This window comes from Orbicella faveolata, unplaced genomic scaffold (assembly GCF_042242905.1).
Source record: "Orbicella faveolata isolate gen_17 unplaced genomic scaffold, um_ofav_v1 contig_47, whole genome shotgun sequence".
In the NCBI taxonomy this organism is placed as follows: Eukaryota; Metazoa; Cnidaria; class Anthozoa; order Scleractinia; family Merulinidae; genus Orbicella; species Orbicella faveolata.
This window is the reverse complement of record NW_028301577.1, coordinates 7,375,050-7,390,000: the sequence shown is the minus strand read 5'-3', so window position 1 is coordinate 7,390,000 and position 14,951 is coordinate 7,375,050. Positions and strand designations below refer to the sequence as shown.

The 14,951-nt window shown below is 40.8% G+C and overlaps 1 protein-coding gene and 1 non-coding gene across 2 annotated transcripts; both read right to left on the bottom strand.

Annotated features, from left to right (window-relative positions):
- Positions 1-1,633: 1,633 nt before the first annotated feature.
- On the bottom strand, positions 1,634-2,593 carry LOC149096970 (uncharacterized). Its single transcript, XM_089279820.1, has one exon. The coding sequence runs from the start codon at positions 2,591-2,593 to the stop codon at positions 1,634-1,636; it is 960 nt and encodes a 319-aa protein (XP_089135946.1).
- Positions 2,594-3,925: 1,332 nt separating this feature from the next.
- Trnaf-gaa (transfer RNA phenylalanine (anticodon GAA)) lies at positions 3,926-4,028 on the bottom strand. The gene has a single exon. It is a non-coding gene; the product is annotated as a tRNA-Phe (tRNA).
- Between the last annotated feature and the right edge of the window lie 10,923 nt (positions 4,029-14,951).

Sequence of the window (14,951 nt, the reverse complement as noted above, 5' to 3'; positions counted from 1 at the left end):
TAAAAAACAAAATGGATGAGGCAAGGACCTCGATTTGAATGAACTGTTACTACGGCCCATTAAGGGTTTATAATTACTCTTAACATTTTTCAACTGGTTTTGCTTAGTTCCTTACCCCCGAGTGGGGGATAGGGCCGGAGATCAATGCTCGCCATCTGTCCCTATTCTTGGCCACAGCTGCTGCTGCGGCCCACGATGTAAGTCCCAGCTTCTTTTTCCACTTGGTGCCCAGGATAATGCCACGTGTGGGTTTCGGTTTGGTGCCATTCGCAGAACATGACCTATCCACTTCCATCGCCTGCGTCGCACTTGTGTACTGATCTTTTCGATTCTCGCTCTTCTCCGAATTTCATCATTGGGCACACGCATGGGCCAATGGACTTTCAAGATTCTCCTTAGGCATTTGTGAAGAAAGGTGTCAAGCCTTTTTTCATCCGCTTTTGTCATTCTCCAAGTCTCGCATCCATACAACAGGACAGCAATGATGTTTGACTTGAAGATCCTCATCTTAGTTTCTCGGCGGAATTCACCTGTTCTCCACACCTTTGAAAGTCGATGAAAAGCACTTCTAGCTTTACCTAACCTACTCCGAATGTCCTGTTCGGCACCACCCAAGTTGTTAACAGTGGCCCCTAGATAGACAAAGCTGTCTGTATCCTCTACATCAGTGCCGTTTATCTTTATAGGATCTTGTCTCCTAGCATTGAGTCTGAGCATCTTCATTTTGTTGACGTTTATCTTCAAACCCGTACCTTCACTGTTGCTCCCCAGTCTTTCTAACTTCGTTTGTGCTTGCGTCCATGTGCTGGAAATGAGCGCAATGTCATCGGCATAGTCTAGGTCTTCAAGCTGTCTCATCATCTTCCATCGAATCCCTGTATTACCTTTCTCTGTAGTCCTACACATAATCCAATCTATTATCAGCAGGAAGAGAAACCCTGACATTACACAACCTTGTTTCACTCCTGATTTCACGGTAAACCAATCCGATTTGCCTGCTCCATCGATCACTGCACACTTGGTGTTACTGTAAAACAATTTGACAATTCTTATGAATTTTGATGGTATTCCATAAGACTGCATTATCCTCCACAGTGTTTCACGGTGGACACTATCAAATGCTTTCTCGTAATCTACAAAACAGGTATACAGACTTGCATTCCATTCCAGCGATTGTTCGATGACATTTCGCAGCACAAAGATGTGCTCAGTCGTGCTTCACCCAGTTCTGAAACCTGCCTGTTCTTCCCTTAGCATCCCATCCACTGCATCATGCAGTCTAGTAATAATTACTCTTCCCATAACTTTCGCTGGTACTGATAACAACGTTATTCCACGCCAGTTGCCACAGTCAATAAGGTTCCCCTTCTTGGGAAGCTTAACGATCAGACCACAATTCCAGTCCTCCGGGATTTCCTCTGTCTCCCACACCGTGCGAAATAGGTCTTCTAGCAGGCACGCAGTTGTCTCTATGTCAGCCTTCAGTAGCTCTGTTGTGATTGAATCCATTCCAGCTGCTTTGCTATTCTTCATGTTCTTCAGAGCCTGCTTTATTTCCTGCCGGGTGATACATTCGTCGCTGAGATCTATTCCGTTTTGCTGCCTATCGTCAACAACTGCGGGGGCTACTGGATCAGGCCGGTTCAAGCCGGTTCAGGACATTGTCGAAATGTTCTTGCCATCTATGTCTGATCTCTTCTTCTGTTGTTAATAGCTTTCCATCCTGGTCTTTCACCATGTTCATTCTTCGTGGCCGGTCGTTGCCTAACGTCTTCGTTACCTCATACACCTCTTTTAGGTTGCCGTTCCTTGCAGCCTCCTCGGCTTCCCTTGTAAGCGCATTTGCCCATTCCCTCTTGTCTGCTCTCAAGCTTCTCTTTACTTCCTTGTTTTTCTCATTGTATTCTATTCTCCTTCTTTCTCTTATCCTTTCTGATCTTGTCTCTTCCATCTTCTTCTTCAATTTCCTTCTTTCGTCAATTTTTCTCCAACTTGTTGCACTTATCCAAGTCTTGCTCTTCCTTTGTCTATGACCAAGAACTGACTTTGCCGTTTCGCAGTAGGCCTTCTTGATGTTCGACCATTTCTCCTCGACACTTTGGGTGTCATCATTTCCTGTTTCATCAGACTCAGTTTCTGTCAAGCAGCTAAATCTGTTCTTAAGCTCTAAGACAAACCTTTGTTTAATCTCAGGCACCTTTAGCTTGCTCAGCTCATATTTCCGTGCAGTCGTTTCGCCTTGCTTTCTAACCACCCCACTTAGCTTCAATCGAATATTTCCAACAACCAGGTTGTGATCACTTCCAACGTCGGCTCCCCTGAAAGTCCTGGCGTCCTGTACCGATCTCTTAAATATTCCATTAACAACTATGTGGTCGATTTGATTCCTTGTTCTTCCATCTGGAGAGGTCCAGGTGTACTTATGGATGTCTTTGTGGGGGACCATGGTCGTTATAATGGCCATGTTGTTGGCCGCACAGAACTCTATGAACCTTTCACCATTATCAGATCTGTCGCTTCCTAAACCATGCTTACCAACCACTCCGTTTTCGCCCTCCATTTGGTGCCCTAACTTTGCATTCCAGTCGCCCATAGTTATTATGATGTCATGTCGAGGTGTCCTGTCATACACCTGTTGCAGTAGTTCATAGAACCCGTCTTTTTCATTGGTGTCAGCGTCATTGGTCGGTGCATAGACTTGAATAATGGTTGTTTTTATGTGCTTGGATTTGAACCTGGCTGTTATTATTCTGTCGCTCACAGGGTTCCAGCTCTCCAGAGCCCTAGATGCCTAGGATCTCCACCTTGTACTTTGCCATCTCTCTACAAACCTGAGCAGTCTTTCCGGTGCTGTACATGGTACGCACGTTCCAACATCCCACTCTCATTGTCTTCTTAGGGTGAGTCAACGCCCTTATCCGCATGCAAGTTTCCTTTCGGCTTTCACCTGCATTCCTCATACTGCTGTCCATCAGGATGACGGAGTCGTCTCCCGTAAGATAGCAGGCCGCTGATCTCGCTCCTTGGTAGTTATCGGTACACTCAAAAGAGTGGCCTTGACATCAATTTCCGGTTTCCGTAATCACCTTGCTTTTACGGGATAGGGTGATTGGCCCCATGCCCAACCCCCAACCTGGAGGACCAGGGAATTTCCGGGGGGGTGTCCTTCCCCTAGCCACGGGTACCAGATATTTAAAGGCGCTGGAAGCTCGCCTTTCGCCATTGTCACTCAGCTACATCGTATTACCAGGGTCACCAAACGTGGAGGTGTGACATATGACTTGCTGGCAGAGCCTTTTTGAGACGGTAGGCATTTCTCGGCACTTACGAGAGCTACCTAGTGGCAACAGTAGCTCTCACCGGGACCTTTTACCAGCCTTTGGGTCAACTGGTTTTACTTATTGAAAAAAAAAAAAAGTGCCGAGACCCGGGATTATTCAGAACTCATGTGAGTTCTCCGGATTTGAACCAGGGACCTTCAGATCTTCAGTCTGACGCTCTCCCAACTGAGCTATCTCGGCAACGATGAATGTCATTTGAATCACCACTGTTACTCAAGAATACTTGTACCATATACCTTGGTCAAGACCAAAGACACTTTGAGATAGTAAAAATTTGCACATACTATCACAAAGTGACAAAAAAATTCAGAAGTGTGGTAACTCTCCTAAGCTTGTAATTCTTTTCATTGTTAGCAGCTGTTATTGTTTTAGGGCGTAGCTAGGCGCATTGTTTCTGTTGTTTGTTCCTTTGTCGTCTCAAAAGGTATCAAGCAATTCATGTGAGACATTACCAGAGCTGCTACCCGACCTAAAAAATTTTACTAAATTACCTTTGTAATGGGAAAGAATATACCATTACGTTAAGAGTTTATAAGCAATCTTTACATATTTAAACTGGTTTTACATTAAAAAAAAAAGAAAAATGCCGAGACCCGGGATTATTCAGAACTCATGCGAGTTCTCCAAATTTGAACCAGGGACCTTCAGATCTTCAGTCTGACGCTCTCCCAACTGAGCTATCTCGGCTCTTGATGAGGCCCTTTTGAATTCACTTTAACCATAACAAGTGAGAAGAACATATCCTGAATTTGCAAGGCTGTGTACCTTGGCAAGAACGAAGGGAAATAGAGCAAAAATAAGCAATTACAATCACAAAGTTTTAAAAAAAATTAACAACAAATTGTCTTTGTATTAAAGATTTTGGGCGAAAATGGAGACCAAATACGGCGATACTTTACTTATAGATTTAGAATAAATCTTCGTGTTTTTTACTCTGTTGATTTTAAATTTTGAGTAAAATTGCAGAGACTCACATCGTTGTGGATGTATTATAGCACAATGTAAATCAAAATATTTCAATGAGTACAATGACAAAACTGCCCGTATCCGAACAAGGTATTAAAATAAAAATCGAAAACAGTTCTTGCCGAGACCCGGGATTATTCAGAACTCATGCGAGTTCGCCGGATTTGAACCAGGGACCTTCAGATCTTCTCCACTGTAACTATAACAAGTGCCGAGACCCGGGATGCTTCAGAAATTAGCCAGTTTTCCGGGTTTGAACTATCAACCAGGATCCTTCAGATATTCATTCAATCGGAACCTCTTCTAACTGGCTTACAGTTCAAGAGTAGTGAATGGATTACCTCGGCAACTTAACCGTTGAGATCAGACAAATATGATGGCAAAGAGTGAGATCGCGGAAAACTTGTTGTATGGGTTATAAGCGTATTGTGGCGGACAAGGTGGCGGGAGGGGTACGGGAGGCGGGAGAGGAAAGGGCGGGAAGCGGGAGAGAAATGCGAAACGCTAATTTTTTTAATCTAACAATGCGTTAGAATACTTTCAAAAACAAGAACCCAAAATATATTTGACTTGCATTTAACGTCTTCTCAGTCACTTCTGAGACTTCTGAGCAAACGAGCAAATGAAAATTTTGCGCTTGGGCTGAAAAAAATGGCTTACTTCCGGTCAAATAGTAAACCCGTTTACAGTGGTTTCGTCATAGGTCATGAAATGTCAAGCGGCATGAATGCACATGTGTCGCGTGAGCTGTCAAATTGCAAAAAGGTGAGACGAGGAGGCGATGTCAAATCAATGTCGTCCAAGACAATTTTATTAGGTCTCAGTATTTTTCGGTGCGGCAGTCAAAGGTCCGTGCATGGAAGACCTTCTTGGGAGCTTGCTCCTTACGACCGTGAATCAGAACAGACCAAAGATTTCACCGCGTGGTGTAGAGATGCCTCAACTGAATGCTGCTTTAATGAGCGACCTAGAGAGTGTAGATCGGGGAGTGGTTCGTTTTACGTCCGTGTTTTTGTTTTAGACAAGTCCTACTTCCATGATTTAATTGTCTGATCCCAATAAACGCCGGGCTGGTTACTGGAAATGCGTATACTTTATCAGAATACGAGACAATTTAGAATTAACTTTTGAGACCGTCGTCACTGAAAAAGGATTTCAGAAACAAATCTGAAGAGCCGATGAAAATGGACTGAAATGGTGAAACTCAAAGAAGATAAACAAGTAGGTCAAAACTTCATTGAATCGAAACATGTGGCGGTGGTAATCTTGTTAAATTATTTAAAAACAAAGGAAATGCTTAAGAATTGCGAAGCTAAATGACTAGAATGTGTTTTGACTCTGCCAGTTTACAGGGTACGGGAGCAGCACGGAAGAGGGCGGGAGGCGGGAGATAAAGGTACGGAAAGCGGGAGAGCAGGGTACGGGAGGCGGGAGGTTCTGACCCCCCTGTCCCATCCCCCCCCCCCACCGTATTGCTTGTAAACATTCAAAATCAAAAGTTAGAAGATTCACAAGAGATTCGCCGAGCCATCATGTCAGATGTTCGCACCAACGTCGATCTATTTCAGTGTTTTAAAATAAACTCTTTCACGGTTAGATTTGTTATCAGCCTACCTTAAGGCTCTACATCCTCAGTCCTCTCAGAAAATTTTCAAGGTAAAATGAAATATTTCACTCTACAACGTAGTGTAAACGCCCCGGCTATTTTGGCGTGAAAGTTGACTTGCTGTTTCGTAGCAAAAGTCATGATTTGTCCTTTGGCTCGTTTCCACTCGAATACGAAGAATGAAAAAGAATGATCACAATCCGTACTGGGTCTACTGGGTATGTTCCAGTATTTGTTCACCATAGGTGCTGCATACGCTTCTATACCACTTTATTCCAAACCGATTCAGTTTCCGTTGTAAATTGAAACAAAAAGTAATCAAGTGAAAGAAAAAGGAAGGCGCGTACATGAAGATGAAAACAGGCTGTTTGTGTCTAAATTTAAGGCGCGAAAATCTTAAACAATAATGATAAACAACTTGTTTGAATGCATGATATGGTAAGTAAACATCTAGGGGAAAAACTCTGGCAAAAAGTCCTTTATATGGACGGAAACAGGCGAAATAGAAACTTCACAAGGAACGCAGCCGATACTCAGGAGTCTAAGAATGTTCAAGACAGATTTGCAAGACCAGCGTCTTAATAAAACGCAGATAACAATCGAAAGAAAGTTGAAATCCATGAAGCGCTGAGAGAAAGAGGAAGCTCATTGCCCTCCCGTTTCGTCAAAGGTACTTATTGTATTCTAACCGTACTGAGCTCTATTCTTCCATCCGGCTCTTGCTAAATTACTGTGTAGCTACAATTTACAAAAGGTAGTGAACGAAAACTTCGCGAAATTACAGTTTCGTGTAACTGAGTTTCAATCTGGCTCCTCTAGACACATGACTTCACACATATAAATCCGATGGCAAATAATTTTCTTTAAAACTGAATTCTGAACAATTTATGAATAGCAAAGTTGAGAGTACTAAGCAAAGGATTGCTTTAACCAAATTTGAGAGATTTAACTGTGCTAGAAAGCATCCTCTCGCGTTTTTAATTTTCGGTACATTTGTCCATATTTTTTCCCGCGAACTCATAAAGTCGTGTAAAAATTTAGAGACAAATATCTGGAAAATATAAAACGCGACTGCGCGCTTTCTGGCAGAGCTACACCCCTCAAATTTGGTTAACGCAATCCTTTAAATTGTATGTTAACTTTGCCATTCATAGATTGTTCAGAATTCAATATTTAAGAAACTATTTGCTATCGGATTCCCATACAAAGACTAATTTTTGACGCGTGTTGGCTACCGGTCAAGATGGCTTTCTATATTTCTAGCTTGCTCTGGATTATAGGTTTAATTGCCATAAACACTAGTTGGAAAACTACCATAACTACCAAACGAATCAGTAGCTGCAACAACAGAACAGTTAAACAAATATTAAAGACTTACAATGCAATAAAAACCATTGTTATAAATGTAACCTGCATTTCAGTTTAAGATTTCCGTTTACAAAGTTTCTTTGCCAAGCCTTGTTACCTTGAAACGGGGACTGTAAACGTAAACGCCACAGACGTTTTCTCGACAAAGCACTGTTGAATAAGGAAAAATGTTGAGCTGTTAAATTGTATTTGCTTACAGTTTTTCATCAAGATTGCTTTTCAGAATACATTACTACTACACATTCAACTAAGTAAATCGCTGATTAACAGTCCTTGGCACTACTACTCAAAATTTCAGCCGTCTTCTCGAGTCGTGCACTCATGATCAGGGACCAATTCGAGGAAACAGCTGAAACTCATGCTATGACACCTCATGCAGATTGGACGAGTTTAGTCCATGTAAGCAATCAGTCTTGGACTCCGCCCACACTACGCCGGAGGAATCTAAAAACGTAACAATCACCAGTCATTTTGGATTTGTTTTGTGGAAAACTCTGTCAGGGAATTCTTACGACTATTGTGATGTGTCATGGTTTTGGAAAAACTCCGTTTTCAAAGTGTTTTCCGTCCACACGAAAATAAAAAGCCGGCGTTTCCAAATGCCTCTGGTTTGAAGAGCGTTTTAAAATTCCTCCGGCGTAGTGAGAACGCTGCCTTGCACACAGAAGTCCATATAAACGGCTTACACATACAAAGGGCTAGACTTTCGGAGTGATTTACGTTACGTTTTCTTCACTTTAAAGGCGGAGCTATGTTGATGGTTTAGTGAGTCTTACATGGAGCTCAGATGAATTCGTGTGGGGCGTGAATGAACCCCCTGGAACTCTCTGGTGTTTCATTCGCAAAACTGCTTTGAAGGACTGTATAGGCACAGGTATGTCCAGGAATTTGTAATTCTAATATGTTATAATTATTTCAATGTATTGAAATCGATTCCTCAACACTCTGTGTCAACGCAGTCCTCGTGAGACTGAGCTGAATGGCTGGCTTCTCTCAGTACTCACTAACATTTCTGTTACGAGTATCGTTGTAGAGCAGTGAGGGTTATTTCCAGACAGAACTCAGGATCGCCGGTAACAGCAACAAACTAATTTATTTCCGTAAGACAACTTCACGAATTTACAGCACTAAGCTTCTTCAAATTTGAATCAATCTCTCTTACAGAAGAACCTCTCGCTCTAATATACATGAGGCTTAAAGTTCTAGAAACTTCTATTAGGAGCTAAATTAAGTAGTTTGACATAGTTTCTAATCTGAGTAATTACATAAAGGTCAGAATATTCTGGAATGTTCTTAGACAAATTGGTCACGGCTGAAAGACTTCTGGTTCTAGATTGTTCTAGAACTTGACTTAGACAATTTTTCCTAACAATTTCAAAAACTATGTTCATTAACAGCACAACTGTAAAGAGAATTGGGAAAATTTACTCTCTAGCGAGAAATATTAAATTTAAAATATCACTTCAGTAAAAAAAAATAATGTACTGATTTGAAGGTTTCTTCGTAAAATATTTTATTGAATATAAATGGCAGAAAAAGCAAACGAGCAAAATCATTCTATGAAAAACTTGCCGAGACCCGGGATTATTCAGAACTCATGCGAGTTCTCCGGATTTGAACCAGGGACCTTCAGATCTTCAGTCTGATGCTCTCCCAACTGAGCTATCTCGGCTACTGGTTGAACACAAAACTGAAACATTCCAGCCAAGTGGTGATATGGTTTGGGTCGTTTCAGTTAATCTTCATGATAAAGTATATTTAAGATATTCAGACTGAAGTTCTGATTTAAGCATTGAATGAGAAGTGATTTATTTTGAGAAACCACGGTCTTTGTACATGTCAGCATGCAACCGTTTAGGCCAACAGTGGAGAAAAAGAGTAAGTTTGCACTAAAATCGTCCAGCTAGCTTCCAGCTCTTAGTCGAAAGGGGTACACTGAAGATGTGGGATATAAAAGTGGTGAAAGAACTGGTGTCAAATTTAATGTGGAGATCAAGGATTGTTCATCCAGCTTAACTCGCCAATCGTATAAGCAAAATGAAGCTTAACTTCTAATTATGAGACCGCGATGCGAAAGATATCAAACTGGTACTGCAATGACAAGCTTTGGGGATGTAACTGCAAAGAATTGAAGTTGAAAACAACAACAACAAAACAGCAAAAACGGCGCAGAAAAAATACTTTCTCTCGTACCAGAATCTTATATAAAGGTGGGAAAACGAAAACGCGCAAAATTATAATGCTTTGGCGTAAGTATCATTGAACTGCAAAGCAGTATCAGCTTCTCACTGCTGACGTTTACATTAAGAGCCGGCTTAAGTTCTTGGATGAGCAAAGTTTCTTTAATTTTACAATGATAATCTGTTTTACCAGAAGCTAGAATATCAAAATGATCCCACTTGATGTTGTGACCTGTGGCTTTTATATGGTCGGCAATGGCTGATGTGGGGTCATTCTTAGTGAGAGCCTTGAAATGTTCCGTTTTCCTATCATGAAGCCGTCGTTTTGTTTTGCCTATGTAAAAGTCACTGCAGTCCCAGCAAGCAGCTTTATAAATGACTTTAGATTTCTGTGAACGATTTAGACGGTCCTTGTATTAAAAGAAAGATTTGATTCGGATTGACAAAAGATTGACAAATGAACAGAAATTGTATACACATGATTTCAGACGCTTAGAGACTTGGTCACTTTGTACACCTAAGTAAGGTAATAAGATGATAATATCCTTCTTCGGAACCGTAGGGACGGGGCTGCTTGGCTTGTTTCTGTTTCTGTTTAGGACGTCGTTAATGTTGTAAGTGATAATACCTTGTGGGTAGCCATTTTGAAGCAGGAGTTTGCGAAGGTCATCAAGGGCTCCAAGAACTTAAGCCGGCTCTTAATGTAAACGTCAGCAGTGAGAAGCTGATACTTTATTAATAAGCTTAGGCTTTTATTGTTTTACTGTTAAGAAACAGATGTTTCTTAATCTCGTTTCCAGACCCCTTATTTACATTTCATATATAGTTTTCAAAAATTGTAACGGTCTTTATTCCACTTTTGAAAATGTATGTTGCGTAGCATACGAAACGTCAAGTTATTAAAATGCGTAAGTTTAATATGTTTATCACCGCTATTTGTGTTTTATTCCTCGTTAAACTACGATGGCCCAAGAATAAAAGCCTTTATAAATTAAGATACTAAATCAATGAAAAAAATCCCGGGAAAGTAATTTGACTGGGAGCCTTTGCATTTTTTCTGTATTAGTCACATGACCATGGGCGTGGCCTGATGACGTCATCACTAGTGTTACTGATCCGGAAGTAGGATTGAGAGAGAACATCCAAATAACTTAAAGGCTCGAGTATAGCTCTCCAGCAATTTAGTTAATACTACCTTTCGTCAGTATCATAGCGCAGTACTGAATGAAATACTGGAAAATATATGTCTTTTGCATGGACACTGGATACGACACGACTCATCAAACTGCACAAATCTTGCAGTGTATTCTGTGACCAGCTCTGAGGTCTTCCGAACTCGATATTCAATATCGAGGTAGTTCTTGGGGAGCGGGGATGGCGCAGTGGTGAGAGCCCTCGCCTCCCAACAGTTTGACTCGGGGATGAGTTTGTGGTTGGTTCTCGCCTTGCTCCGAGAGTTTTCCTCCGGGTTCTCCGGTTTTTCTCCACCCCCCCCTCCTCCCCCACAAAAAAACAGCATCTCCATAACCAATTCGACCAGGCTAGAGGGTCTGAATGAAAACCCTCTCTTCCTCTCTAAATATTTTAATTCTAATTTTTATTTTTCCCTCTGCAACAAAGATCGTCGGGCTTCACGTGGACAAAAAAAAGGAGGACATTGAAACGTCGTATTGTGGAGTACGGGCTTCTCGATGATTTCGGATAAGCAACTAAGCAATCTCGTAGAACGTTCAGTTTCGTGATGAGTGATCAATCAACGGGATGGAAGAGGGAGAGTATTGGCCACGTTGACCTTGAAGACTCTAGAATCAGCTGGGCTGTCGTAAGACACCCTCACATTTTCACCCCTATGATCACCTCGCACCCTTTATGGCCACTCAAACCTTTGGGTCGCATCTAGGACAATGCTACAGTTCTGTTATTAGTAGAACATTAAAAAAAACACCCACAACAACAACGCTAGTATAGTTTTTTTTACATTTTTTTAGGAGTACCTTGTTAAAGATTAAAGGTTAAAGGAAAATCATCAACCCCCATGCATGACAGTAACCAGGCTATGGTGTCCGTCAATATGCCACAAGCTATTTGGAGCAGCCAGAGAATACACTCTCCTAGAAAGTGCGACAGCCCAGCGGATTCTAGAGTTCCAGGGTCAACGCGGTCAATATTCTCCCTGATTCCATCCCGTTGAACTCTGAGACCTATAATGATCGAAGATGTCCGGTCACCAAGGAATACCCGAACAAAGTCCCATGATCACTCATAAAAAGTTGTACGAGATTATCTACTTGCTCATCCGAAATCATCGAGCAGTCTGTTATCTCCTCTAGCCCATGTAACGTTTATGTTCAGTTGTGTATGTTTGGGGTCTTTGGTCTTTGTTCTACCCCTTCATATAATAGACCTTCCTTCGTTCAGAAATTTTAGAGCGGGAGCTGGGACCTAATGATACGCGAAGGCGGTGCGCAGAAAATGTTGAATGAATATTGCACCGTGTTGAACCAATATTTTGATCGTGAATGTGAATGAATATAAACCGTTGAATGTGAATGAATACATCCCGTAAATGTGAGTAAAGATATTCGTGAATACGAAATACGTCGTTAAATGTGAATTAATTTATTTCTTAAATATAAATTTAGTTGAATGTGAATAAATATATTCGTGAATAATAGCAACATCATTAAATGGGAATGAATATAAACTTTGTGAATTTTGCACCATTTCGCCAACGATAAATCACAAAGTGACAAAAAATTCAGAAGTGTGGTAACTCTCCTAAGCTTGTAATTCTTTTCATTGTTAGCAGCTGTTATTGTTTTAGGGCGTAGCTAGGCGCACTGTTTCTCTTGTTTGTTCCTTTGTTCTCTCAAAAGGTATCAGGCCATTCATGTGAGACATTACGAGAGCTGCTAACCGACCCAAAAAATTTTACAAAATTACCTTTGTAATGGGAGAGAATAGTCCCAAAACTTCCATACTTTATACCATTAAGAGTTTATAAGCAATCTTTACATATTTAAACTGGTTTCACATTAAAAAAAAAAAAAATGCCGAGACCCGGGATTATTCAGAACTCATGCGAGTTCTCCGGATTTGAACCAGGGACCTTCAGATCTTCAGTCTGACGCTCTCCCAACTGAGCTATCTCGGCACTTTATGAGTTTCTTTTGAATTCACTTTAACCATAACAAGTGACAAGAATATATTATGAATTTGCAAGGCTATGTACCTTGGGAAGAATAAAGGGAAAAATAGCAAGAATAAGCAGTTACACTCCTAAAGTTAAAAAAAAAATAACAACAAAATTGTCTTTGTATTAAAGATTTTGGACGAAAATGGTTACCAAACACTGCGATACTTTAACTAAAAATTTAGAAAAAATCTCTGCGTTTTTACTCCGTTGGTTTTAAACCTCGATGCGAACTCTCCAGATCTGAACCAGGGACGCTCTCCCAGTGAGCTATTTCGGCTGTCAGAACGGCTTGATCATGTACAGCAATATAGATCATACTATCCAAGAAATAATGATATCCACGCAAACTAACACTATAAAAAAAGACAGAAGCACATGGTTGTGAATGTATTATAGTACAATGTAAATCAAAATATTCCAATAAGTACACTGACAAAACTGCCGGTATCCGAACAGGTATTAAAATAAAAATCGAAGAAAAGTTCTTGCCGAGACCCGGGATTATTCAGAACTCATGCGAGTTCTCCGGGTTTGAACCAGGGACCTTCAGATCTTCAGTCTGACGCTCTCCCAACTGAGCTATCTCGGCAACGATGAATGCGTTTTGAATCACCACTGTAACTATAACAAGTGAGAAGGATGCCTCAAGAATACTTATACTATATACCTTGATAAGGACCAAAGCAGATTTGAGATTGTAAAAACTTGCAAATACTATCACAAAGTGGCAAAAAATTCAGAAGTGTAGCAACTGTCGTAAGCTTGTAATTCTTCTCATAGTTAGCAACTGTTGTTGTTTTGGGGCGCGGCTAGGGGCATTGTCTCTGTTGTTTGTTCCTTTGTCCTCTCAAAAGGTATCAAGCAATTCATGTGAAACCTTACAAGAGCTGCTAACCGACCCAAAAAATTTTACAAAATTACCTTTGTAATGGGAGAGAATAGTCCCAAAACTTCGATACTTTATACCATTACGTTAAGAGTTTATAAGCAATCTCTACATATTTGAACTGGTTCTACATTTTGAAAAAAAAATTGCCGAGACCCGGGATTATTCAGAACTTATGCGAGTTCTCCGGATTTGAACCAGGGACCTTCAGATCTTCAGTCTGACGCTCTCCCAACTGAGCTATCTCGGCACATGATAAATGCCTTTCGAATTCACTTTCACTATAACAAGTGACAAGAACATATCATGAATTTGCAAAGCTGGTGAATTATAGAAAAGACAACATGATGACAACATGACCGATGGCAAATGCAAAGGCAATATAAAAAGCAAAACTCTGAAAACTGACCGTTGACAGATTTGTAGCTAAACCCAAATAGAGGATGGAGAAATAAACTGGTTTGGGTTTTGGTCATATTAGTTGTTCTTCATGATAACGTCTTGAAGATATTACTGACGTTCTGATTAAAGCATTGCATGAACAAGAGGAGAGGTTTATTTTGGGAACCCACAGTGTTTGTACATGTCAGGATGCAACCGTTTAGGCTAACAGTGGAAAAAAAGAGAAAAAGAGTAAGTTCGCACTAAAACCGTGCAGCTAACTTTCAGGTCTTAGCCAAAAGGAGTACACTGAAGAAGTGGGATATAAAAGTGGTGAAAGAACTGGAGTCAGATTTAATCGGTTGGGATCAAGGATTGTTCATCCAGATTAACTCGACAGTTGTAAAAACAAAATGAAGCTTCTAAGGGACCGTTCATTTTTTATAAGGTAGGGGGGGGGCTGGTGGGATTTGGGGGGGGCATGCGAAAAAAAATGGCTTTCGAGGGGGGGCCATCCCAAAAAAATAAGGGAAAAAGGGGGGGTCATGTGAAATATTTTAGTAAAACTTTAAAATGGCATAATGTTTGAATATCAAAAAAAATTGCTATAGAATAAACATAGAAGGCAGGATACAAATTTATTACAAACTTTCCTTCTGCTTTAAAAAAACGTTTGGCGACAAAAAGCATTTGTAGCTACTGAAAAGAAGTATTTAACACTGTTATTTTCGAATGCAACTTTCACTGGCACTCATTTTCATCTTCGCTGTCGTCGAGTTCTTCGTCGCCGCTTGTGCTGCTATGGGAGTCTCTTTCACCAATGCTGCAAGAAGCAGCAATGCTTTCCGTCAGAGTGTACTCTTCAGAGTACATGAAGGTGTAAACATAATCTCTGACTTCCTGCTCAAGGTTTGTGGTGATTCTGCTTCTTGCAGCATTGGTGAAATAATTCCCTTCCAAGAGCTGTGCGATGTATGGCCCATCTCCTCTAAATAATGACGTGGCAACATCCTCAACTTTAATACAC

Coding starts and splice junctions, on each gene's coding strand:
- LOC149096970 (XM_089279820.1), bottom strand. CDS start 2,593: ATGGGCGACTGGAATGCAAAGTTAGGGCACCAAATGGAGGGCGAAAAC.